Source organism: Ceratotherium simum, chromosome 11, assembly GCF_057802395.1.
Source record: "Ceratotherium simum simum isolate JZ-2026a chromosome 11, ASM5780239v1, whole genome shotgun sequence".
Taxonomy (NCBI): Eukaryota; Metazoa; Chordata; class Mammalia; order Perissodactyla; family Rhinocerotidae; genus Ceratotherium; species Ceratotherium simum.
In genome coordinates this window covers 48,652,501-48,678,506 of record NC_141910.1, presented here as the reverse complement: position 1 = coordinate 48,678,506, position 26,006 = coordinate 48,652,501, and the positions used below count along the sequence as shown (strand labels likewise).

Genomic DNA, 26,006 nt, shown 5'->3' with positions numbered 1-26,006 from the left:
AATTTAACCTCTGTTTAGCAATGCTTTGGTCCTTGAAAGTGTGTTTATGATCGTTAGCCATATTTTGCAGTATGTTTATACATGCATATATATTTTATTAACATGTATGAAAACAAGAAATCCAAAGTTGTTTGATCCGTAATTTTACCCACTTCCCGTAGGTTTTGACTATATCACTTTCAAATAATAAATGTTATGTCAATATTTTTGCTTTTACAAATTTGTGTCATTGATTTTAAACAATTTGATTATTATTATCAAGTAATATGCCTTGTAGTTTTCCTTGTATTTCTTATGATTTAGGTTTGTTGACTTTCTTAATTCTGTAAGTTTATAAATTTCATCAATTTGGGAAATTTTTTGACTAATTTTCTCAAATATTTTCTTTTTTTTTTTTTGTTTCTTTTTTTTTTTTAAAGATTTTATTTATTTAATTTTCCCCCCCAAAGCCCCATTAGATAGTTGTATGTCATAGCTGCACATCCTTCTAGTTGCTGTATGTGGGACTCGGCCTCAGGATGGCCGGAGAAGTGGTGCCTCGATGCGCACCCGGGATCCGAACCCGGGCCACCAGCATTGCAGCACGCGCACTTAACCACCAAGCCACAGGGCCGGCCCTCAAATATTTTCTGTCTCCCTATTTCTCGCCTCGCTTGGCGATTCCCCTTACACATTTATTAGGCCTCTTGAAGTTGTTTCAAAGCTCACGGAAGCTCTGTTCCTTTTTTCCCCTCTATTTTAAAATTTTGGATTTATATATATGAATATTATAAATTTATATTGTTCTATCTTCAAATGGACTGATCTGTTTCTCTTCAGTGTTTAATCTGTTAGAAGTTCTGTTTGGTTCTTTTTTGTATGTTCTTGTCCTTATTTAAAGTGTATAAGCTTTCCTCTATCATTTTGAATACATTGGTCTGTTTATGTTGATTATTTTTTTTCTCATGGATTGTATATTATTGCTTCTTTATTTGCCTGGAAATTTTTATTGGATACCAGACAATGTCAATTTTATTTTTTTACTTTTTTGGGTGCTGGATATTTTTATATTCTAATAAATATTTTTTATTTTGTTCTGGGATGTAGTTATATTACTTGAAAACAGACTGTTGTCTTTAGGGCCAGCTTTTAAGCTTTATTAGAGCGGTTTTTAGTCTAGGGCAGAACTTACTGCTGATGATGGAAATTTTTTATAAACCTATACTGCCTAGTAGAGAAGCTGTTGAGCACATGAAATGTGTCTGGTGAGACTAAGGAACTGAAGTTTTAATTTTAATGAATTTAATTTATATAAGTACTGTGTTGGAATAGCAGTAGGATACCACATTTGAAAATGGAGGTCTAGGGCTAATTTGCCCCCACTACTGAGGCAATACCCTTCTGAGAACTCTTGTTAGGAATTCACTAGGCATTGGGAACACTGTATATTCCAACCCTCATTTTAGACCTGAGGGTTGGTCCCCTTGCTACTTCTGAGAAGTACTTTCCCTGGCTTTAGGTGGGTTCCTGTTATGTAATGCTCATTGGTATCCACTAAAGACTCAAAGGAGACCCTTTGTAGATCTCTGAAGCTCTCTCTCTATGCAGATCTCTCTTCCCTGCAGCCAACTGCTTTTGTATTCCTGGACTCCCAGCTCAGTATCCTCACCTTGGGGTGACACGTGGGTTGTGCTGAGCTGTTTCCTGGGAAATTCACCAGACAATAAGCTGGAGCAATCCTAGGGCTCACCTCATTTGTTTCCACTCACCCAGGCATCACTGTCTTGCCTTCCTGATGTTCAGTGTCTGAAAACTATATTTCATATATTTTCCTAATTTTTAGTTATCTCAGGTAGGAGAGTAAATCTTAAATCTTGTCTTTGTTATTTCATCTTGGCCAGAAGTGGAAATCCAAACCAGAATAATTTTAAACAGAAAGTTGAGAAAAATTTGTCTTAGTGATATCTTTTAGTGTTTGAGTGGCATTTATTGAGATAACATTATATTAACGCTATTTATTGTTTTGTTACTTTTATTTAGTGAGGAATCTTAGACAACAAAGTATTATAAAAATAAAGAATATAAATTCTTTTTTTTTTTTTTTTTTTGCCCCCGAAAGCCCCAGTAGATAGTTGTATGTCACAGCTGCACATCCTTCTAGTTGCTGTATGTGGGATGCGGCCCCAGCATGGCCGCAGAAGCAGTGCATTGGTGTGCGCCTGGGATCCGAACCCGGGCCGCCAGCCTTGGAGCGCGTGCACCTAAGAGCTAAGCCACGGGGCTGGCCCAAGAATATAAATTCTTATCACCTAATGATCTTTACATGTTTTCATGTCTGTTTATGCTGTGAATTAATTGGGTGAATTTTTTATTACTTAAATATTTTACTCTGACTTATGTAATTATTTTTTGCCATTTGGGGTTGCTTGGTTATTTTTTTTTTAAATAAAATGTTGCATTATGTATTATTTATGGTGTTTACAAAATTTTTTAATTTCATAAAAATAAACTATCAAAAGGCAATTTATTTCGTGATTTTTAATAGCATGCCATATTCAAAGGAATGAGAGAAAGTATTAATTCAGAGAGCAGCAATAACTATCTGTGAAAGTCCTTAGTATTCATTTTTAAAGTACTAGTAAAACATATTACTTTATTGTCTGATTCCTAACTAAATAAAAATAACAAAACAAGAAATTTCTGTTAGTGAAATCTGTTCCTTTATACTTCCATTTGTAGTATAGTAGAAGTCTAATGTAATGGTTTAGGATGAGTCCTGAGCTGAATTCTGTATTTGCCCTTTACAGGTATCACTGACCTTGCTAAAGACTGTGCCCTTATTTTGAAAATAACATTCTTTCTTGATATGCATGTTATGAGGATAGAATTAGATGCAGGTGGCAAGCAAATTGAACTATGCCTAAAATAAAGCAAATTTTCGTGGTAGTGGTTTTTCATTGCCTCTAGAGATAGTACTGTTGTAATATGTGATATTTTCTAGAGATTGGAATTTAAGTATCCTGGGTTAAGAACAGTAGTTGAGTCCCTTTCAATTAATATCAGCAAGAATTAAATATCAGACTTTCTCTTATAGCATTTCTTCTACATCTATTTATATTGCCTTCATATTAGTGATAATATAACCTTGTATAATCTTCCCCTGAGGTTTATTGCTTCCCTTCTTAATAATTTTGAAAAGGAATGTGTTTTACATAATATTTTCTTACAGATACACCAAGTATTACTGCTAAACTAATTAATGAACAAAAAGATGACAAAGAAAAGAAAAACCAAGAAGAGAAAGAAAAAGTTAAGACGGAAAATGGATTTCAGGACAATTACAGTGTTGTTGTTGCTTCAGGTATGCTTTCTGTTTTTTTTAGTCTTGATTTTGTTTGGGTGAAATATGAAATATATGTTATATGAAATATAATTTATATTTATAGGAACTTCATGTAATAAAAAGTGTTAATGCAAAAATTTGACTTATAATGATGTCTTAATACTAGATGTGAAACTATTACACCTATTACTCTTTGGCAGTGGAATTATTAAATCTATTTTATGTCCAAAGCTTACTATATTTCGTCAGATATTAAACGTGTGAATAGTTTATATATTTCATTTTAGCTTGACAGTGTACAGAGAATTATACTTTTACAAGTTCTCTAAGCATTAACGAATTTTTCTGTAACCTCAAAGCAAAATGAAAAGTATTCACTAGTTTTCATCTCTGATATTGTGTTTCACTACATAAAATTAAGAAATAAAAATAAAAGAAAATTGATTGAAAAATGAGTTTTTACTGTGAGGTACAGGAAGAAGAAAAAATGGCCAAGGTAACTGATAATTTTGGAGGTTATTTTCCTTAACATAGGTGTGATAATTTTAAGAAGGCTTAGCCTAGATTGCCTTACTCCTCAAATAGGAGACTTCTGTATTGGTTTAACCTGTCCTATTTCAGAGAAAAATTAAGAACACAAGATTTCCTACACATATTTTCACAAAACTACTTTCTAGTGAATGGACAGTCATCTGTATCTCAGAAAGTATAATAAGAGACATTTTTTACTTTCTTGGAAAATAGTTACAAATGTAGCCAAAATTATTCATAGAGTGTCACAAAGGCTAAGTAGAATCAGGAGATCAGACATTAGATTAGAAGAAACATTTCTACCTTTTGGTGTTAGTTAGGAATGTGGCACTTTACTCAAATATTGTAGAAATATACTTTTACTTCATTAATGTGTTGGCTACATAGAATCTTACTGATTCTTTTCTTTTAGGGCTGAAATCCCAGTCTAAACGTGCTGTGTCAGCTACACCACCTCGTCCACCATCCAGAAGAGGGAGGGCAATGCCTGATAAAATAGGAAGTGCTTCCTCAGGAACAGAGACTGCCAACAAAATAATTACTGTCCCAGTGTTTCACCTGTTCCACAAACTTTTGACAGGTAATGTTCACAATGATAAAACATCTAAGAAATTTTAATAGTCTTAACAACTGTATAAATCAGATGTGAGATCACCGGAATCATGTTTAATCAGATGCTATTGATGAGGTAAATGAGTTAGTGAGACTTTGTCCATACACTTCCCTCCAAGAGAAGTGAAAACAAAAAAGGGAGTGGCCTATTAAATATCCTTTTTATCACTATAATGTTGCATATTTACACTTTACTAGCTTTCTAAATTTTGCTGTCACTGTGCCATAAAAATGATCAGTAAATGTTTTAAAGAGTTCCTAACAAGCTATATCGGAAGTAATGTGAGGCAAATTTTAAAGAACTAGCTTTAGCATTAGAACTCTTAGATGTACCACCAATAGTTAAGCAATATTTTCTCCCCAGGTAAAACATATTCTTTGACTCATATACTTTCCATTGGTCAAGGTGATGTCATTTTATCTCCATTTTTGTGCTGTATCACTATAATCAAATTGCCAACTAACTTTGAATGGATTTTCCTTCTTAGCTCTACATTGTTAATTTATAGCAGAGGTCAGCAAACTGTGGCCATTGGACTGGATGCCTCTTTTTGTAGAAAAGTTATATTGGAATATAGCTGTGCACATTTATTTATGTATATTGTCCATAGCTGTTTTCATGCTACAATGGTAGAGTTATTAGTTGCAGCAGAGACCGTATGGCCTCCATAGCTTAAAATATTTATTTGGCCTCTTATGGAAAAGATTTGCCATCTCCAGTTTTATGGGAAGTCTATTCCTTTGTTTATTTTTTATTTTTATTTTTTTTGTGAGGAGGATCAGCCCTGAGCTAACATCCATGCCAATCCTCCTCTTTTTGCTGAGGAAGACTGGCCCTGAGCTAACATCCGTGCTGATCTTCCTCCACTTTATATGGGATGCTGCCTCAGCATGGCCTGGCAAGTGGTGTGTCAGTGCACGCCCGGGATCCGAACCCTGGCCGCCAGTAGCAGAGCGCACGCAATTAACCATTACGCCACGGGGCCGGCCCTATTCCTTTGTTTAAATTTGTCATGGCTCAGAAGATCTTGGTGTAAGTGGTTAGCAACTAATCAGCAATTTCTGTAGATATTTGTTCACACATATCAGAAATAGATTTAATTTTCGTAAGCTTTTCCATGGGCTGATTTTAAGTAGTTTTGAAATTGGTGTCAGAATCAAATTCTTACCAATAAAAGCAGTCAGTAATTGAGTAAATCGAATCAAATAAATGTCTCCCTCTTGGATTCCAGGTTTAATTTAGTTATGTCATTTTTAGGCCAGCCATTGCCAGCTGAAATGACACTTGCCCAACTTTTAACTCTCCTATATGACCGAAAACTTCCTCAAGGTTACCGCTCAATAGATCTGACTGTTAAATTGGGATCAAGAGTTATCACAGACCCAAGTCTGTCAAAAACAGATTCTTTTAAAAGACTACACCCTGAAAAAGGTATGTGTATGATACTCCTTTAAAATTATAGTCTGTAATCCAATCAGACAGGGGTTTCTATAGCTGATGATTAATTTACCTTTGTTTTTATTGCGTCATCTTTTTTTTTTTTTTTTTTTGCTGAGGAAGATTCACCCTGAGCTAACATCCATTGCCAATCTTCCTCTTTTTTTTTCCTGAGGAAGATTAGCCTTGAGCTAACATCTGTGCCAGTCTCCCTCCACTTTATGTGTGGGACGCCTCCACAGCATGGCTGATGAGTGGAGTATATCCGTGCCTGGGATCCAAACCCACGAACCCGGGCTGCCAAAGTGGAGCATGAAGAACTTGAACCACTCGGCCATGGGGTCAACCCCTTTTGCATCATCTTAAGAGATATTTTTCTTCATGACTGAGTTATTTGCAAATATAAAAAATTGCCATTATTTCCATTGGAAATTAATCTTAATTCCTCTTATAGCATCATTTAATTTCTAACATTATTTCTGCATGAGTCATGTGAATTGTATTTTATAATCAAAGTGAGAACCCCAATTTAGAATTTTCAATTTACTGATAATTTATATTGAGTGGTATTTCATGCTCATAAACATTTTTTTCTCTCAAATAGAGGCAGGATCATACATTTTCTTACCTTTTTATTTTTACTTACATATTCCATTAAATATTTATAAATGTGCGTTTTTATTGCCTATTTTTGTCATATGGCTATAACAAAATTTCTTTGCCCTGATTGTTGAAACATTCTGATTGTTTCCAATTTTTCACTACTATAAATGCTATTCAAGCAATGATTTTCATAGTGTGATATGATATCATCTTATTTTAACTTCAATTTTTCTCATGATTCAAGTTCAATATTTAATTATTAGCCTTTTGTACTTTTTGGTGAATTTTAGTATGTTTCCGTTGCCCATTTTTTCAGCAGGATTATTTGTCTTTTTTAATGTTTATAGAATCTGGTTATGTGTGAACATACTAACCTTTTGGTTTTCCTTTCTCAGTGATTCAGGGTTTAACCAATATGGTATAATTTTTAGTTTTCAGTAAGAGAAGTAAATTTTTCCTAATTGGAGACTTGAGAGCATTACATATATTAATATTTGCCGTGAGTCTCTGAAGACTTACTTATGTTTAGATAGAATGTAACTTACAACTGTGCCCTAAAGGACAATGCTTCTCAAACTTCAATATGCTTATAAAATACCTAGACAACACTGTTAAACTACAGATTATTATTCAGTAAGTCTAGGGTGGAACCTGAGATTCTACATTTCAGAAGCTCTCAGGTGATGCCAATGCTACTGGTCCATGGACCATCTTTGAGTAGCAAGACTGTAAGGAGGCACTCACATCAGAAGTCATTTAAACATTTTTGTGGCATCCAGCCTTAATACAGCTATATCTGAATAACTTAAGATATTTATGCTCTTTTGTTGAATAGAGAGATGATAACAATATCTGCCTTGTAAATGAAAGAGTATTACAAAAATAGATCCTTCCTTCCCTATTATTTATAATTTATTGTTCTAGATCATGGAGATTTACTTGGTAGCTGTCCAGAAGATGAGGCTCTCACTCCAAGTGATGAATGTATGGATGGGATATTGGATGAATCTTTACTTGAAACCTGTCCCATTCAGTCACCGTTACAAGTTTTTGCAGGAATGGGTGGACTGGCTCTTATTGCAGAAAGACTACCCATGCTATATCCAGAAGTAATTCAACAGGTAAAATAAAATTGCTAATTGAATATATCATTCCATGGCAAAGCCCTTCATTCTTTTTGTTTGTTTGTTTTATAACTTAATTAACCTTTTGGAAGTACCCTTTCCCTTGTAGTCTTTGAGTATTATATAAATCTTCAGAGGTCAACCTATACAGAGCTTTGTGAGAGTTAGTTGGTACTGAAGAAATGTTGAGGACTGAGCACGTTTGCCAAACTCATTACACTGTAGCATTTACTTTGATTTTATAGTTGTCACACTGTAACATTCTTGTTTCTGTGTTTCTTTAGGTGTGATATGAATTATGGATATAACTGGAAATGGGAGAGTAAAATAGTGGTGTATACTACTACTCAAATACGTTATTTCTTTTCACTTACCTTTTGTTCCTCTTTTAGGTACCATCTCCATTTTATGTAGTTTTAAAAACATTAATTTCACCTGTTCATTAATGTTACTGTTGTTGCTGTGTATACTTTCAATGTTTTTTTATTAATGAGAGGGGAGTAATTTCACCTGTTCATTAATGTTACTGTTGTTGATGTGTATACTTTCAATGTTTTTTAATTAATGAGGGGGAAGTGTGGTGCATGGAGACTTGTAAATACCAAGTTCTTTATGTTTGTTGAATGAGATAGGGGAATTATTCTCTCTAGTTTCATGTACCTAGTATATATATGCCTGCATTAGTTTCCTAAGTACCACAAACTGGGTGACTTAAACAACAGAAATTTATTCTCTTACAGTTTAGGAGGCTATAAGTTCAAAATCAAGGAGGCATAAGTTTGAAATCAACAGAGCCATGCTTCCTGTAAAGGCTCTAGGGGAGAATCCTTCCTTGCCTCTTCTTAGCTTCTGGTGGTTGCTGGCAGTTAATGGCGTTCCTTATGGCAGGCTTTTAGCTGCATCACTCCAGTTCTGCCTACAGTTTCACATAGCTGTCTTCCTTCTGTGTATCTGTGTGTCTCTGTGTCTCCCTCTCCTTATAAGGACAGCAATCATTAGACTTAGGGCCTACCCTATTCCAGTATGACCTCATCTTAACTTGATTACATCTGCAAAGACTTAGTTCCAAATAAGGTCACTTTCACAGGTTCAAGGTTAGAACTTGAACATATCTTTTGGGAGGAATACAGTTCAACCTACAACAGTACCTATTCAGTAAATGGTTATTACTTACCTGCTGTTCAAAAAGCTTAATATATTTTTATTTTAAGATGATATCAGGTGATACAGAAAAATTGAGTAAAATTTTCTTTCTTGCTGGAAAAGGAAATGACATAGCTAAAAGTTTGAAGTGAGAAAGACTCCATCATTCCCAAGATTGTCATTGCTCAATGAAAATGATTTTCGTAATTCACTGTTCAGTATGGTTTATTATATTATTGATAGGTACCTGAAAGTGGGGTGCTGCTATAATAAACACCTAAAAGTATGGAAGTGACTTTAGAATTGAGTAGTTGTCAGAGTGAGGAGCGTGATAAACAGAAAAGCCTAGATTGCCTTGAACAGACTGTTAGTAGAAATATGGATGGTAAAGCCTCTGCCAGTGAGGGCCCAGAAGGAAGTGAGGATCGTGTTGGAGAGAACCTATATCATCTTAGAGGATACCTAAATTGTCATAAGCAGACTGTTGGTAGAAATACAGTTGTTAAAAGTTCTAATGGTGAGGTTTAGAAGAAATGAGAAACATGTTATTAGAAACTGGAGGAACGGGGATCCTTTTCTTTTAGTGGCAGGAACTTTGGCTTATTTGTGTCCTGAATGTGGAAGGCAACACTTATAAGTGATGAACTTGGATATTTAGCTGAGATTTCCAAGCAAAGTGTGAAGGTGCGTCTTTTCTTCCTGCTGCTTATGTACAATGTGAGAAGAAAGAGATAAATTGAAGGAAGAACTATTAAGCAACAAGCAACCAGCACTTGACAATTTGGGAAATTCTCAGCCTGTCCAGATTGCAAAAGATACTAAAATTAGAGATCACTTTCAGAAAAGCATGTTCTGGAGAAAAAGCCAAGGATGTGGTTCTTCAGCCTTTGCTAGTGCCTCAGAAAAATCAAGATATTAGAGTATTCAGTTACACAGAGGGCTATTTGAAGAGATTAGTCGTTATACTCATGGATCCCCTCAGCCATCTAAAGAGAAGCCAGGCATAGAGGACGTGATGTAACAGTGGTAGCAAAGTCAAAGGAGGAGATGTGATGAGGGAAGCAAAGGTCCAACTGAAGCAGCCAAAAGCCAAGGAATGTGAACAGCCTTTAGAAGCTGGAAAAGGCAAAGAACTGATACTCCCTGAGAACCTCCAGAAGGAACACGTTAGATATTTAGAATCAAAAGCTTTGATTCTAGCCCCATAAGATATGTTTTGGATTTCTCACCTCTAGATCTTTTTTTTTTTTTTTTCGTGAGGAAGATCAGCCCTGAGCTAACATCTATTGCCAATCCTCCTCCTACCCCCCCGCCCCAAAGCCCCAGTAGATAGTTGTATGTCATAGTTGCACATCCTTCTAGTTGCTGTATGTGAGACGCGGCCTCAGCATGGCCGGAGAAGCGGTGCGTCGGTGTGCGCCCGGGATCCGAACCTGGGCCGCCAGTAGCGGAGCGCGCACGCTTAACCGCTAAGCCACGGGGCCAGCCCTCACCTCTAGATCTTTAGGATAATAAATTTGTGTGGTTTTAAGCCACTAAGTTTGTGTTAATGTTTTACAGCAGCAATAAGAAATGAATACAGTTTTTGGTTTGTACTTTCTTGTGATATCTTTTTTGGTTTTGGTATCAGAGTAATACCAGCCTTATAGAATGAGTTGGGAACTCAGATAGCTCAAATTAAGAAAACTGTTAGATGGATTTGCAACAGATTAGATAGTACAGGTTACAAAAATTAGTGAACTGGAAGATGCATCAAAAGAAATCATCCAAACTGAAGCATAGAATGTGTAAGGAATGAAAAGAACATAAGAATTATATGAATATATAGCTAGAGGTGAAAAATTCTAACGTGACTTTATAGTCGCAGAAAAAGAGTGGATTGAAAAAGGGACAGAAACAATACTGAAAGGAAGAAAATTTCCAAAACTGATGTAAAACCTCAATCCAAAATTTGAGAAGCTCTGTAAACCCAAGCAGGATATTCATCATACCTAGAAACATCATGGTAAACTGCTTAGAAACAAAGACAAAGAAAAAATCTTAAAACCCGCCAAAAAGAAGTGACCCATTACTTTAAAAACAGCAACAATAACACTGACAACTAATCTTTCAATAGAAACCTTGGGACTCAGGGGATTATATCTTTAAAGTGCTAGAAGGGGGGAAAAAATCTGCCATCCTAGGATTTTATGCCCAGTGAAGAAAATTTTGTACAATCCTTCACCACCACCATCCCTTCCATAAAAGGTAAATTGGTAATGGCAGAATAACGTGTACAGGATTAACTCTCCTGTATATAGAATTATAAACACTGGACAGAATATTTAAAAAATAAACGGTTATTTAAAGGCTCTGGAGAGTGACCAAAAGCAGGCAGATATTGGAGAGGATTTAAACAACTGAAAGAATGAAACCACATTGGATGAGGTTAGTGCCTATATGACTTTTCTTCTGAGAGTACTCCTCAGTCTGTGTGGAGTGGGACAGGTAGAACTCAAGCAGAAGCTGCAGTCTTATTGGCCAGAGGAGGTTGGTTCTTCCATATTGGCTGGAAATTGAATGGAGAGGAATTCAGAAAGGAGGGAGCCACAGATGGGAGTGCTCCGAATTGTGCACATGAATTCCTGTACAACTGTAGCTGGCTCTTGAATTATGCATACGTAGGATTCTTGAGGGCCGGCAAGAGCTGGAAGGCTGAAAGAGCTGTGCAGAGATTTCAGCTTGTGTCATCATGGAGGAGACAGAAATTGTGGTTCTAGTCCTGCCAAGTTAGAGGTAAAAATCATACCTTTTCCATTGGAATTGCAAATGAGTCACGTATTAAGAGTAAAGATGACATCCCAGTAGTAAGGGATTCACTTGAGAAATAAGGGCAAAACCAAAATAGACTCTCTTAATAAATTACAAAAGCCTCCATAAGTTCAAGGTGACCCGCTAGTAATTTAAGTATCTGCTAAAACAAAACTATACACACTCCAGAGGAAGATTATAGAATTAAGAGTTACTACAGCGTCTCATCAACAATGTGCAGTGTATAATAAAGAAAAATTACTAGACATGCAAAGAAACAAGAAAATGGGACTCATAGACAACAGTAGGAGATGTTATTCACATTTTGCCAGTTGTCCCACTAGTGTTCTTAAGGCCAAAAGAAAACAAAATTCAGTTTTCTTTTGCATGTTTGAGGGAGGTGGTGGTCAGAGATCCAGTTCAGAATCATCTATTGCATTTAGTTGTCTCTTTAGTCTCCTTTAATCTGTAACAATTCTACTATCTTTATTTGTCTTTCATGACCTTGACATTTTTGAAGAGTATAGGCTAGAAATTTTGTCTATACAGTCATGTGCTACATAATGACATTTCAGTCAGCGATGGACCGCATATACAGCAGTGGTCCCCTAAGATTAGTATCTTATAGGCAAAGCGTATAGTACGCTATACCATGTAGGTTTGTGTAAGTACACTCTGTGATGTTCACATAGGGACGAAATCACATAACAATGCATTTCTCAGAACGTGTTTCCGTTGTTAAGTGACATGTGACAGTATATGCACTCAAATATATACATGTGTCTTTGCATGTTTTTCCTGGGTTTATTTGCTTTTAGGGCCTGAAATCAGACTTCCCCTCCCCACCCCTATGCAATATATGCATATCTATATCCCATATCTTCTTTTATTTTTTGATGAGGAAGATTAGCCCTCAGCTAACATCTGTTGCCAATCTTCCTCTTTTTGCTGAGGAAGATTGGCCCTGAGCTAACATCTGTGCCCATCTTCCTCTATTTTGTATGTAGGATGCCTGCCACAGCATGGCTTAATGAGTGGTGCGTAGGTCTGCGCCCAGGATCTGAACCTGCGAACCCCGGGCTGCCAAACAGAGTGCGTGAACTTTACCACTATGCCACTGGGCCGGCCCCTTCTTCTTTTTTTTTTTTGGTGAGGAAGATCAGCCTTGAGCTAACATCTGTTGCCAATCTTCCTCTTTTTGCTTGAGGAAGATTGTCCCTGAGCTAACATCTCTCCCACTCTTTCTCTATTTTGTATATGGGATGCTGCCGCAGCATGGCTTGATGAGCTGTGTGTAGGTCTGCGCCCGGGATCTGAACCTGTGAACCCCAGGCTACCAAAGTGCAGCGTGCAAACTTAACCATTATGCCACCGGGCTCGCCCCGCATATCTTTTTTGAATGCTGTTTTCCACTAAAAGAAACCAGGGCTCCTTGGAAAAATTCTAGGATTGGGGCAGGAAATGTACAAGATGAGGCTAGATACAGAAGCCTGCTTTAAGGGAGTTCCACTGATCAAATCTGATTCTACTTGGGTATCAAATAAAATGATAGTAAGAGATTATAACCTATAGAATAAAATTAGAATCCATACTGATGCAAATTAATAAATGAATGAATAAATAGATGGAGAAAAAGGGAACGTTTTTACTCACAGTTCAGTGCCAACTAATAAATGTAGAAGAAATGATAGAATTAGAAACTCAAGATTTGGCAACCCCCATAGTAATTATTGTTTCAGGCAAGAATTATAAAAATGCTAATTCTAATGGATCAAAGTTTGGTGAGAAACAAGATATTTACATAGTCTCAAAGAATGTATCTGCAGATACTTAACTAATTACAAAGGAGAAAATAGTAACTTTAAAGTAGAGATACTTGGCAGACACCACCATACTCATAATATCATGTAACTCCTAATGTTTGGAAGCTTCTTTTTAAAAACATGTCCCTTTATTGGTCCTTATATGTATTCCTATATTTCAAAGAGATCATTTGAAGTCAAGCCTTTAATTTGAACCTAATGTTGAAAGATGCCAATAGCCAAACAAAAAAATTTTTTTTCTTTAGGTGAGTGCTCCAGTTGTGACATCTACCACTCAGGAAAAGCCAAAGGATAGTGATCAGTTTGAATGGGTGACCATTGAACAATCAGGGGAATTAGTTTATGAAGCACCAGAAACCATTGCAGCTGAACCTCCACCTATCAAGTCAGCTGTACAGACCATGTCTCCTATACCTGCCCATTCTTTGGCTGCTTTTGGATTATTTCTTCGTCTTCCGGGCTATGCTGAAGTGCTACTGAAAGAGAGAAAACATGCCCAGTGTCTTCTTCGACTGGTATTAGGAGTGACAGATGATGGAGAAGGAAGTAAGTGTTTAGTATTATTAATGAAATTAAACATTAGGTAGCTTGTGTAAGTTATTCAGATCATTGCCTATTATTCATCATTTATTTCTCTCTTAGTTTAGCTACTAGATGATTTGTTGTTGGCAATTTAGTTCCAGTAATAGACATAATAAATCCTAAAGAATCTGTATTTTCATTTCTTTATTCGTACAAAAGGTAGTTACTGAGTGCTTACAAAACTGCTGGACATCATTGGAGGGATTTAAAGATTAAGTAGGTATTTAGATCCTGCCCTCAAGTAGTTAATGTCCTCCCTTAATAGCAACAAGGAATGTATATAAACAAATAGAGCTAACAAGTTATAAAAGCCTAAAGAGTTACAGGAGGCTTACAGGTGTTGGATTATTTCCTTACTACCCAGTGATGTGAATAAGGTGGCGTAGTAGATTTTAGTGGAGCCTTGAAGGGTAGAGTCAATTTAGGTTGAAATGAGTTATTTCAGAAAGAAGGAATGATTTGAGCAGTGTTTGGATGCTCAGATTATATAAAGGGCATAAGTTAGCTGATGAAAATTTGCATAAAAAGCAGCACTGAGAGTTCATTTTAAAAGCTGTTATTGGTAACAGATCATGGAAAAGCTTATTAAGAACTTCAGATTTTATTCTGAATAGCAATGAAGATTTATTAAAACATGTTAAAGTAGTAATGTGATGAGAATCTTTTTTAAGAAAGTGAATCTGGTAGCAATATTTAGATTAAAGAGAACAAAATGAGGAAAATAATATAATGGTATATTATATAATAATGTATTTTAAAATATAATAATAACAATAATAATAGTAAGCTATGGTGATTCTTTCCGTTGGACTGGCAATTTTGTTTAATAGAAGGAAATAAATGAAGAAAAATCACAGGGTTACCTAGCAAGTAGATTTTCATTTGGTTTACTTCTAATTCTTCAGTCAATGACCATTCCATTTGAAAATTAATATTTTTTTATGTTATTTTAAAATCACCTGGTTTTGATTAGAGGTGGTGTCTTTCATATGCCATTTAGGAAGAATACCCTGTTAAACCCTGTACAACAAAGAATATTTAATCTAATAAAAGTATATGAATGTATTTGTGGATCCTGTACCTATGAAGTTATTGAATATTCAAATTACATACTTTTATATTTTCATATTGCTGGAATTCTTCCAAAACGTTGACATGATTTTAAGTTTTTGTAATTGTTACTAAATTACAGCTTCCACATACTAAATAGTCCTGGTTGTTTGGTTTCATGTATAAATTGCATATACTACTTATTTCAATAAATCAGGAATTTCTAATTACTTGATCTGATTTTTTAATTTAAGTAGATAGAGGGCTAAGAACTATTGTATTTTAGGACTCTGTTATGAGACATAGGTGTAACGCTGAACAGAAAAGGAAAAAAAATTGCCTTTACGCCTTTTCAGACTGTTTTTAGTAAATATAAAATGAATGTTTATTAGAAAGCATAATTCTGATATCCCTTTCTGCAGTAATTGTCTCATCCACCATTTATGTAGCAGTGGGTTTTTTTTGTTTGTTTTTTGTTTAACACTCCTTTCTAGCTAGAACATAGTAGGAAACTATATTGCAAACAAAACAAGATAGTTTCACTCTTTCATTATCTTTCGTGGTTGAAACTACTCCCAAGGCATGCAATTACTTTCATACTGTTGCAAGAAACTTTTAATGCTTCTTTTTAGTTTTTAGGTTTTAGTTTAAGTTCTAATTTCTAATTTTGACAGTCTATAACTATTATCATATGAGTATATTTCAACTTTTTTCTGTAGTTTGTTTATATGATGGCTTACAGAGCTTTTCCAGACACTGTTATTAAATTTTAAGATATTGCTATCCTGTTTGTGGTATTTGGGTTATTTTCTAATAAATATAATATATAATATTATATTACATTGTTATTATTTGTGACCCTGTATGTTGTTCCTTATAGTGTTTTCAAATGTTTTTAATTTTGAGTTCTCTTTAATCTAGGTCATATTCTGCAATCTCCATCAGCCAATGTGCTTCCAACTCTTCCTTTCCATGTCCTTCGTAGCTTGTTTAGCACTACACCTTTGACAACTGACGATGGTGTGCTTCTAAGGCGGATGGCATTGGAAATTGGAGCACTACACCTCATTCTTGTCTGTCTCTCTGCTCTGAGTCACCATGCCCCACGAGTTCCAAACTCGAGCCTCAATCAAACAGAGGTAGGCTCAGTTTTAATACTTTAGGTTATGAAAAACTAAGTTAAATTCATGGGGTACAGAATATAGTTTTTTCTGAAGTAATTGATATTTTGGAGACTTGTATGTTCCTTTTTTGCCCCTAAAACAAAGGATAATTAAAAGAGAAGCTATGAACTAATTGTTCTCTTCTCTATTAGGCTCTTTCAGAAAACCATAAGTTAACTTGTCTACTTGAAAACAAAAAAGATTTAATAGCTTACTAAGCTTTCCCATTTATCAGGATATGCTGATATTCTTTTTCTTTCCTTTCTTGAACTTTAGAGAGTCAGACTATTGAATAGGAGGTTCTAGCCAATACAGTAAGACAAGAAAAAAAGGAAAAAATAAACTTCATTATTTTGAGATGATTTGATTGTGTTTATGGAAACTCAAAAATAATTAATGGCAGAAGTGAGTTTAATGAGGATTCAATACCCAGGTTCAATATATAAAAATAAGTTATTTCTGTATACAGAAACAAGTATAAAATGAGCTTTTTATTTTATTTATTTATTTATTTATTTTTGTGATCAAGATCAGCCCTGAGCTAGCATCCATGCCCATCCTCCCCTTTTTGCTGAGGAAGACCGGCTCTGAGCTAACATCTATTGCCAATCCTCCTTTTTTCCCCCAAAGCCCCAGTAGATAGTTGTATGTCATAGTTACACATCCTTCTAGCTGCTGTATGTGGGACGCTGCCTCAGCATGGCTGGAGAAGCAGTGTGTCGGTGCGCACCCGGGATCCGAACCCGGGCCACCAGTAGCAGAGCGCGTGCACTTAACTGCTAAGCCACGGGGCCAGCCCCTAAAATGAGCTTTTTAAAGAAAAGTTTAGAATAGCATCAAAAATAGAAAATATCTATGAATAAATCTGAAAAATTACATACAAGACCTCTGTTCATTAAATATATGCAGTTTTTAAAAGAAATACTTATTAGACTTTAGTTAACTAAAGTCTCTGCCCATGTTTATCTCCCATGGAGTAGAAAATACAAACTGTTCAGTAATATTTCTTCCCAAATCAATCCTTAAGTTTGATGGTATTCCAGGTTTATTTTGGAGGAAATTGACAAGCAATTGAATTTATTCAGAAACGCAAAGGGTCAAGCATAGCCAAGGCAGTTTCAAGGAAGAACAACATACCTAGCAGGCTTATGCTATCATACATCGAAACTTATTATTAAGCTGTCGTGTTAGTGCAAGGTTAGATAGAAGCCTAGCAAACAAGAGAGACTCAAATGCATGTATATATGCTTATCTAATATATAGCAATGGTGACTGTGCAACATAATAGAGTAAATATGGTCTTATCAATAAATTGTCATGGGGTCAGTTAAATATCCATATGGAACAAAAATGAATCTTTAAACCCTACTGTACTCTGTATGTAAAAGTTAATTGTAACTGGATGACAGATCTAAATGTATATAATATATACAAAATATAGCAATACCCTTTTACAAAAAAAAAATAGATGGTTACCTTTATGAACTTGGAGTAAACAAAGATTTCTTGAATAGGATATTAAAAAAGCACTAACTCATAAGGGAAAAAAATTGGAAAAAAGCAAGTAACCCATAAGGGAAAAAAATCGGAAAAAAGCAAGTACATTAAAATTAAGAACGTTGTTTCATCAAAAACGCTTATTAAGAGAGTGGAAAGGGAAACCACAGAATAGGAGACTATATTTGTATATATCTAATAAAGAACTAATATCCAGAATCTTTAGAAAGCTTTAAAAATTCCAAAAGGAAAAGGCAGACAACCCAATAGAAAAACAGGTGAAAGGCTAGAATGGGCACTTCACAAGAAGAGGCTCTCTAAGTATCCAATAAATATGAAAAGATGATTTGTTTCTTAGCAGAAAAGTACAAATGAAAACGTTAAATTCACTCTCAGTACACACCCGTCAGAATGTGTAATATTTCAAAAGCAACTATACTAAATATTGTCCCCTCATCATTTGTAATAATGTAAAGACAGTAGAATGGATAAAATCAGTAGTGTAAAAACAATAGAATGGATAAATAAATTTGTAGTCTACTATGTAACGAAATACTATAAGGTAATGAAAGTAAACAACTACAGCTAACTATATGTAACAGCATTAATGAATTTCGCAAGCACAACTAAAATGTTAGATGTAAAGGAATATATACAGCATGATTTCATTTATATAGCTTTTAAAAATTAGACAAAACTTAACTTTAGTAACTAGGTTATCATGTTTAGATGGTAAAATTATAAAGAAAAGTAAGGAAGTAATGACATAAAAAGCAGGATTTTAATCAACTTTGTAAAGGAATGAGGGTGTGATGAATAGGAGATGGAATGAGGGCAATTTCTTGCTGGCAGTGATTTAACTCTTCACCTGCTTGGTTAAATAAAGTGCAGTTCATTAAGTTTTACATATTTAATTCTTCTACTGGTAAATGTTTATATGATAATGAAATTTTCATGATTCATTTAACAGTTTATCTTATAAAATGTGCAAGATGGAATTCCTCAGTCATAGATCCATAAAACTATATTGCAGATCCATTTATGAAAGTATTGTTTGTAAAATAATGTTCTTCCTTAGAAAATATTCCCATTAAAAGAAAGAAAAAGCATTGATATTATTTGTAAATAATCCTTGAAACTAATACTTAATTGCAAATGTTTTGAGGGTTCATAGTATGTTAAATTTAATCAAAATTCTGTCAAGGAGGATTCTTGTTACAGAATTAATTTTACAATCCACAAAATTAATAATAAAGAATTGACCTTTACAGAGTTTGAGGTTCTGTTAATAAACAAATGATTCTCAGTTGTTTTTTCTGTCTCTTTTACATTCACATTTTTAATCATGTCCTCTATTCCCAAATGAGATTTTTCTACACGTCACATTCTGAACGAGAAAGAAATTGAGAATTACTCCTTCTAGAAATAGAAGTGGTCTTGCTTAATATAATTGAAAACATATGACACCATTATAGACTTCTCCTGAGATATGCTTTTACTAGATTCATCCTAAAAGATCTGGCTCATATCCCTATTCCTTTCACTGTTTTTCTGTTTAATTTTGAGTCATTGACTCTTTAGGCCCTAAGGTGCTTTTTCCCATCTTTTCCTGATAAATATTTTTTTAATTTTAATTCTTAAACATAAGCATTTGTTCCCCCTTATTCCCTTTCCCCTAACCCCTGGCAACTACCGGTCTGCATTCTGGCTTTCTGTTTACCTACTCTAGATATTTCATATAAATGGAATCGTACATGTTACCTTTCGTGTCTGTCTTCTTTGACTTAGCATAATGTTTTTGAGGTTCATCCACTTAGCGTGTATCAGTACTTCATTACTTCGTATGACTATTCTTCCATTGTATATATATACCACGATCTGTTTATCTGTTCGTCCGTTGATGGGCATTTGGGCTGTTTCTACCTTTTGGCTGTTGTAAATAGTCTTGCTGTGAACATGCATGTACATGTATTTGTTTTGAGTATCAGTTTTTCTTTCTTAGGGTATATACCTAGGAGTGGAATTACTGGGTCACATAGTAATTCTTTGTTTAATTTTTTGAGAAATCTCCAGACTGTTCTCCATAGTGGCTGAACTATTTATATTCCTATTGATAAATATTTTTGAGGATAAATAAAACCAAATAGTTATAAATTTTTACTTTTTGTTATAAGCCACAGGTATCAAGCTCTCATAACCCTGCATCAACAGAAGAACAGCAGCTATATTGGGCCAAAGGGACTGGCTTTGGAACAGGCTCTACAGCTTCTGGATGGGATGTGGAACAGGCCTTAACTAAACAGAGGCTTGAAGAGGAACATGTTACCTGTCTTCTACAGGTATATATGCAAAGTTGATATTGTCAGTGATAATGGTTAAATTATTTTTTGTATTTGTATTGATTTTTAAGTATTGACGACTATCCAACTCATCCTCAGTGACTTTTATAAAGTCCATTGTACTCCCTGCTCTCAGTACACTTAAGATACCACTGGACAAAGATTGCTCTTCCCTACTTGCAATTCTAAATTTCTTCCCTCTCAATTAGCTTCTTCACTGAGAGGAAAGTGACAAGGATGAAATTACCCAATAACTGGAAAATGTACCATATTTACCTTCTTCCAGTCATCTTCCCATCTAAAGTGCTGTATCTGGACTCTTTTTTTTTTTTTTTTTTAAATATTATTTATTTATATCTTTGTTTCTCACATTGTTCTATGACTTTTCTAGGATCAGGGAAGTTGAACTAGTATAGAAAGTTTTTAATACCATAGAAAATGAGAAGAGGAGGTGCTTAGGGCCGGCCCCGTGGCTTGGCGGTTGGGTGCGCGCCCTCTGCTGCTGGTGGCCCGGGTTCAGATCCCGGGCGCGCGCCGACGCGCCGCTTCTCCGGCCATGCTGGGGCCGCGACCCATGTGCGGCAACTGGAGGGATGTGCAGCTATGACGTACCGCTATCTACTGGGGCTTTGGGGGAAAAAATAAATAAATAAAATTGAAAAAAAAAAAAAAGAAGAGGAGGTGCTTAAAGATTAGCTTTAGTTCCTTCATCAACTAATTGACTAAAATTGGTCAACACTTTGGGCATTGTTTTCTGCCATTATAGAATGGCATTCTAGTATAAAATTCTAAGATTTCATCACCCTCAAACTGTGGGTAAACTGAATCTATTCAATAAAGTAAATATCAGAGTTGCTGTAAACTTTTATGTTCTTACGTAGATTACTTCTATATGTCTAGTGATATACTGTGTACCATCATGCGAAACACATCCTTCTCTTTTGAAAATCTAAAGAAAAGATGTCTTATTTTTAAAATATACAGTGCAAGACATTGAGTTGAAAATATATACTCTTGGTGTTTAGATTGAATATCTAACGTAAAATATGGGCTTCTAAAGTATGTGAAGCTAAAATCCAATTTAAATCTGACAATTTTTTTTTTTAGGTTCTTGCAAGTTATATAAATCCTGTGAGTGGTGCGGTAAATGGAGAAGCTCAGTCATCTCATGAGAGTAGAGGACAGAACAGCAATGCCCTTCCTTCTGTACTTCTAGAGCTTCTCAGTCAGTCCTGCCTCATCCCAGCCATGTCATCTTATCTACGAAATGATTCAGGTAAATCACATTGTAATTAGTCCTCTGAAATATTTTTGTGGGTGAATACTCTCATTTACTTATTTTATCATTATCAGTTTAAATAATAAAGTTCAATTGAAATATTTAAGGTTATTCTTCCCCAGTATATGTAGGTTTGAGTTGGATGGATTTATTTCTTAAAAATTATTCTGGAAATATTTAGTTGTTTTTTTGGGGCCCCAACTTGAAACTGTATAGACACCTGTCCTAGAACATAGAATAAAAGTTTTCATTATCCCTTTGTTTTCACCTGTGAAAGTATATTTTTTTTAATAACCTGTGACTGAAAATGATAGGGCAAAGGCTAGCAGCTTCACAACAGTATTCTGATCTGAATATGGTTGATTGAACTTCTATGCATTTTTAATGTTCTTGTCAAACACTATAGAATTTCAGACAGTAGCAATTTGAAGAAAGATAAATTGTTCTAGTCCATAGGTACTTGATAATGAGTATTAATTTTTACAAATTCAATAATAAGAGTACCATAGGTACCTACTTTGCCAATGTGTAACTGATTATTGATTGAAACTAGTTTATTATTTCCTTGGTTGTGGAATTATCTTCTAAGAAATGTATTCTTCCTAAATAAGAATATAAAGTTTATATGTTTTATTTGGATACTCAGAAACATTGCCAAGAAAAATAAGCAGTTAACATCTTTTTCTTTTATGCAGGACTTTTAGGTTTATTTATTTATTTTTTATTTCAACTGTTCTACTACTTATTCTGCCTTTATTCATATCCTTACTTGTGAAAATAGACATTTACACATTAATTAGATTATTAAGGAAGAATAGGTAAGGAAAGCAGTCGGAATGAATCTTGAAGTAGTCTATTTTGCTGCTTGGTAGCAGTTTAAATGCAGTTAGATGGATGCAGAAGCTACTTGTATAAAGGGATTACTACCTCTGTTCTCCACCATCACAGAGATTATTGTGCTCCAAAACACATCATTTCTGAGGCAGCCCTGATGGCCTAGTGGTTAAAGTTCGCAGCACTCTGCTTTGGCAGCCCAGTTCAGTTTGCGGGCATGGAACCCCACCACTTGTCTGTCAGTAGCCATGTTGTGGCGGTGGCTCACATAGAAGAACTAGAAGGACTTACAACTAGAATATACAACTATGAACTGGGGCTTTGGGCAGGAAAAGTAAAAAGAGGAAAATTGGCAACAGATGTTAGCTCAGGGCGAATCTCCCACCAAAAGAAAAAAAAACCAAAAAAACAGAAACACCATTTCCCAGTCAACCTCAAACTTCTTCATAAAAATATTAGGATGCTATATGATTTAGATTGATTTTTTTTTTTTTTTTTAGATTGACCTGTTTCTTACATCAGATATGTCTTTTTTAAAAGTAGGTGTCAAATGCACAGTATACTTTATGATTATGTAAAATGTTTGGAGCTATACACACTTAAATATTCAGATATCAGTGCCAAAATTTAATATTATATTATATGGAAAAATTGAATATAGATAAGATTTTCTCTTTATCTCTTTCCATGTTATTAAAATGTTATTTTATTTATCCTTTTACTGTCAAAATATATGGCCTCAAAAATTTTGAAATTTCTGTCTTTTTCTGAGATTCAATCTTTGTGTAACACTGAGCTTTTATCTTTATGGTTCAGGGTCAAAAAGGAAATCCAGTATTATTTACTTTTAGTGTTTAAAATCTATTCATCTAGGTGCGCTTTCTGGTAAGTATGTATGTTAATAATTGTGATTTTGGTAACTTTATGAAATTGCGAGACTTAGATATTGTGTCTTGGAACTGTTTTAAAAGTTGTGTGACAAATCAGAGTTTGACCTTTCCTTTGTGACTTCCCATTTTCCTGGAAAAAAGAAATTTCTTGCCCAGGGTTTAGATTTATGTGCTTGAATCTGGTACCTTGTCCAGCGGTATAATTTTAATTGATACATTTATATTCGAATATAGTAGAAATTATTTTGAAATAATATTTTAAGATAAATTAATGTGAAGTGATTAACATAAGTCAGATAATTGGCCTCACCCCTGTTAAATCATGTTTCCAATGATCAGAGAAAATTATTCTGGAGTTTGGCATATATTCTGATCTTTAGTTTGTGAGAAACAAGGTATATTATTTAAGTATGCCTGTCTAGAACATTCTGAATATGACTTGTTTTTCAGGAAAATGTAGCTATTATATTATTAAATATAAATTGTGTATATAATTATCAATTTTAGTTAAAATGGTAGTTTTTTAAGTGGCATTTTAGAATCTGAACAAAGTATCTAGTCATAGTCTTCTTGGAACTTAGTAAAATTCCTATTTTAGAAAATTAGTCAAAGTCCATTTTCCAATTTTGTCATTTGTCTATAGAATATTATTTTTATCAGTTTTGGGGGTAGGCTAGGGTAAAGCTTCCAGTCCAGAATCTTTTACTTTATTTAATGGTCATGTCTCCGTTCTCCTTTAATCTGGAACAGTTCCCAGCTTTTCTTTGTCTTTCATGATGTTGACATTTTTACAGAATACAGACCATTTGTTTTATAGAATATCTAGCAAGTTGGTGTTTGAGTGTGAGAGAAGCGCTAATAATTTTGCTTGAGACATTATATTTCAGGTATGGTTTGCTTCCATTGCTAGCAGATGATGTACAAAAACACAAGCCTAATGTAATAGGTTCTTTTGAGAGCTATAGTAAAATAGTGCACATTTCCTTTCTATTACATGTTTTTAAATGACAGGTGTGCAAGACAAAATATAGAAACATACAGTCGTTATTTCTCTACATTTTGTTTGTCTACCATTAACTATCAAATATAGTTTCTTATCCCCCTTTCCACTCCCTTTTTGCCCTTATTTTCAGCCTCCTAATATCCAAGTTAGATACTTCGTAATCTTCTTTCTTAATTACTGTTAAAGATTGATATGAATACCACAGTCTGCTCCTCACTTCTTTTAATAAAACCTTCAAGTTCTCATATTAGAAGGCTCACTGTGTGGCAGATTAGCTAAGTGGATTTTGATGGGAGTTTAAAAATTGGCCAAAATATTTAAGTGATTAATATTATGCTGGCCATACAGATCAACAATAATTGCACATAAAATTGATCTTCACTTTTGGCTGTGACCATCTTTGCATCACAAGAAAAAGAGAATATTGTCGGTTGCAAAATTATTACCTGAATAAAGGGAGCATTCAAATTCCTTAGGGGAAAGGACAACCTTTTCCCGTTACTGGCTTCTAATAATTCTGTAAGTGCGACATTGATCCTGTTCTCCAGAGACAGGCGGTGATTATATTTAGTCATTAAATCTATTTAATCATTAAATAATTCTTTAACAACATTTTTACATGTAGCATAATAATGGCTATACCATTATTTAACCAGTTTGTTATTTTTAGATTATTACTTTAATTTATAAAACTAAAAATTACTGAATGCTATTATGAATCTGTATGTATCTAGAGCTTTATACAGATTTATGATTGTTAGGAGAAAATCCTAATATTTCTTCATTTGTGAATTCACTATGTTTCCAGCAGGAATTTTTAATAACCTAATAATAGTTTTCCTGCTATAACCTTTTCATATATTAGCCTCTCTTTGTAGGAGTGAAAATGGGTGGAGAAGAACATTTAAAAGCTTGTTATTTGTTAGGAATGGAGAAGTTTTTGAAGTGTTTGTTTTGGTGGCATCACAGCAGCAATATAAGTCTTCATATTTAGTCTAAATCAGATTTGAGAAAGGTTAAAAGCATGGTTCTAGTTACTTAAAATAGATTAGTAAATTTGAAGTTTATATAATAGTTCTTTCATACTAACTAAAAGAAGGACGTTTGTGGGCCGGCCACGTGGCTTAGCAGTTAAGTGCCCGCACTCCACTACTGGCGGCCCGGGTTCAGATCCCGGGCGCGCACCGACGCACCGCTTCTCCGGCTATGCTGAGGCCGCGTGCCACATACAGCAACTAGAAGGATGTGCACCTATGACATACAACTGTCTAGTGGGGCTTTGGGGAAAGAAAAGGAAGAGGATTGGCAATAGATGTTAGCTCAGAGCCAGTCTTCCTCAGCAAAAAGAGGAGGATTAGCACGGATGTTAGCTCAGGGCTGATCTTCCTCACACACACACACACACAAAGACATTTGTTAGTGTTCTTACTTGGTTTTTCACGTTGGATTAACATGAAATTAGTAACTTGATGTAATTCTGTTAGCCAAGTAGGTGTAACGAATTTAGTAATTTTTAACATAGGTATTTTTGGATTTTTCTTCAGAAAACTTAATTCAGTAAGCTAAGTCTAGAATTGAGAGAGTTGTTAGAAAAATTATAAAACAGTAAATTTTAAGCCACAGCTTCAGGGTAGGTAACTGAAACAAATAAGTGAATTATATATTTGTATTAGGATATTTTGTCTACAGTATCATTCTTATAAAGAGTGATAAAAACCCTTAAAGAAAAAAAGCAGTTATTTTCATGAGCGATTTCTTAGGTAGATAGGAAAATTCTCGTATAAAGGATGGGTTCATTTTGATTTCTCTCTCTTTCAACAGTCTAACTTCCGTTCATCATAGCCATGTTATTTGGAAGCTGCATTGTAAACAGGGATCCTTTTTCCTCAAGCCACTGTCAGTTACATTTGTGCTATTTAGTAAGCCTGCAGTTACCCCGCTGGCCACTAGGTGGCGACCCTGTTTCATTGCTGCAAATACCTC

General features: G+C 34.7%; 1 protein-coding gene across 12 annotated transcripts in view; it reads left to right on the top strand.

Annotated features, from left to right (window-relative positions):
• BIRC6 (baculoviral IAP repeat containing 6) overlaps positions 1–26,006 on the top strand; it is a 236,286-nt gene that overhangs the window by 147,819 nt on the left and 62,461 nt on the right. For all 12 annotated transcript variants that reach the window (XR_001389958.2, XM_087436940.1, XM_087436939.1 and 9 more), the window contains 8 exons: positions 3,209–3,340; positions 4,266–4,433; positions 5,724–5,897; positions 7,431–7,627; positions 13,632–13,932; positions 15,940–16,157; positions 19,853–20,017; positions 21,125–21,293. Coding sequence is in view for 11 of the 12 variants with exons in the window: in XM_087436940.1 (XP_087293066.1) it covers positions 3,209–3,340; positions 4,266–4,433; positions 5,724–5,897; positions 7,431–7,627; positions 13,632–13,932; positions 15,940–16,157; positions 19,853–20,017; positions 21,125–21,293 (1,524 nt within the window). In the remaining variant the exon portion in view is untranslated. The remainder of the gene's footprint in view (positions 1–3,208; positions 3,341–4,265; positions 4,434–5,723; positions 5,898–7,430; positions 7,628–13,631; positions 13,933–15,939; positions 16,158–19,852; positions 20,018–21,124; positions 21,294–26,006) is intronic.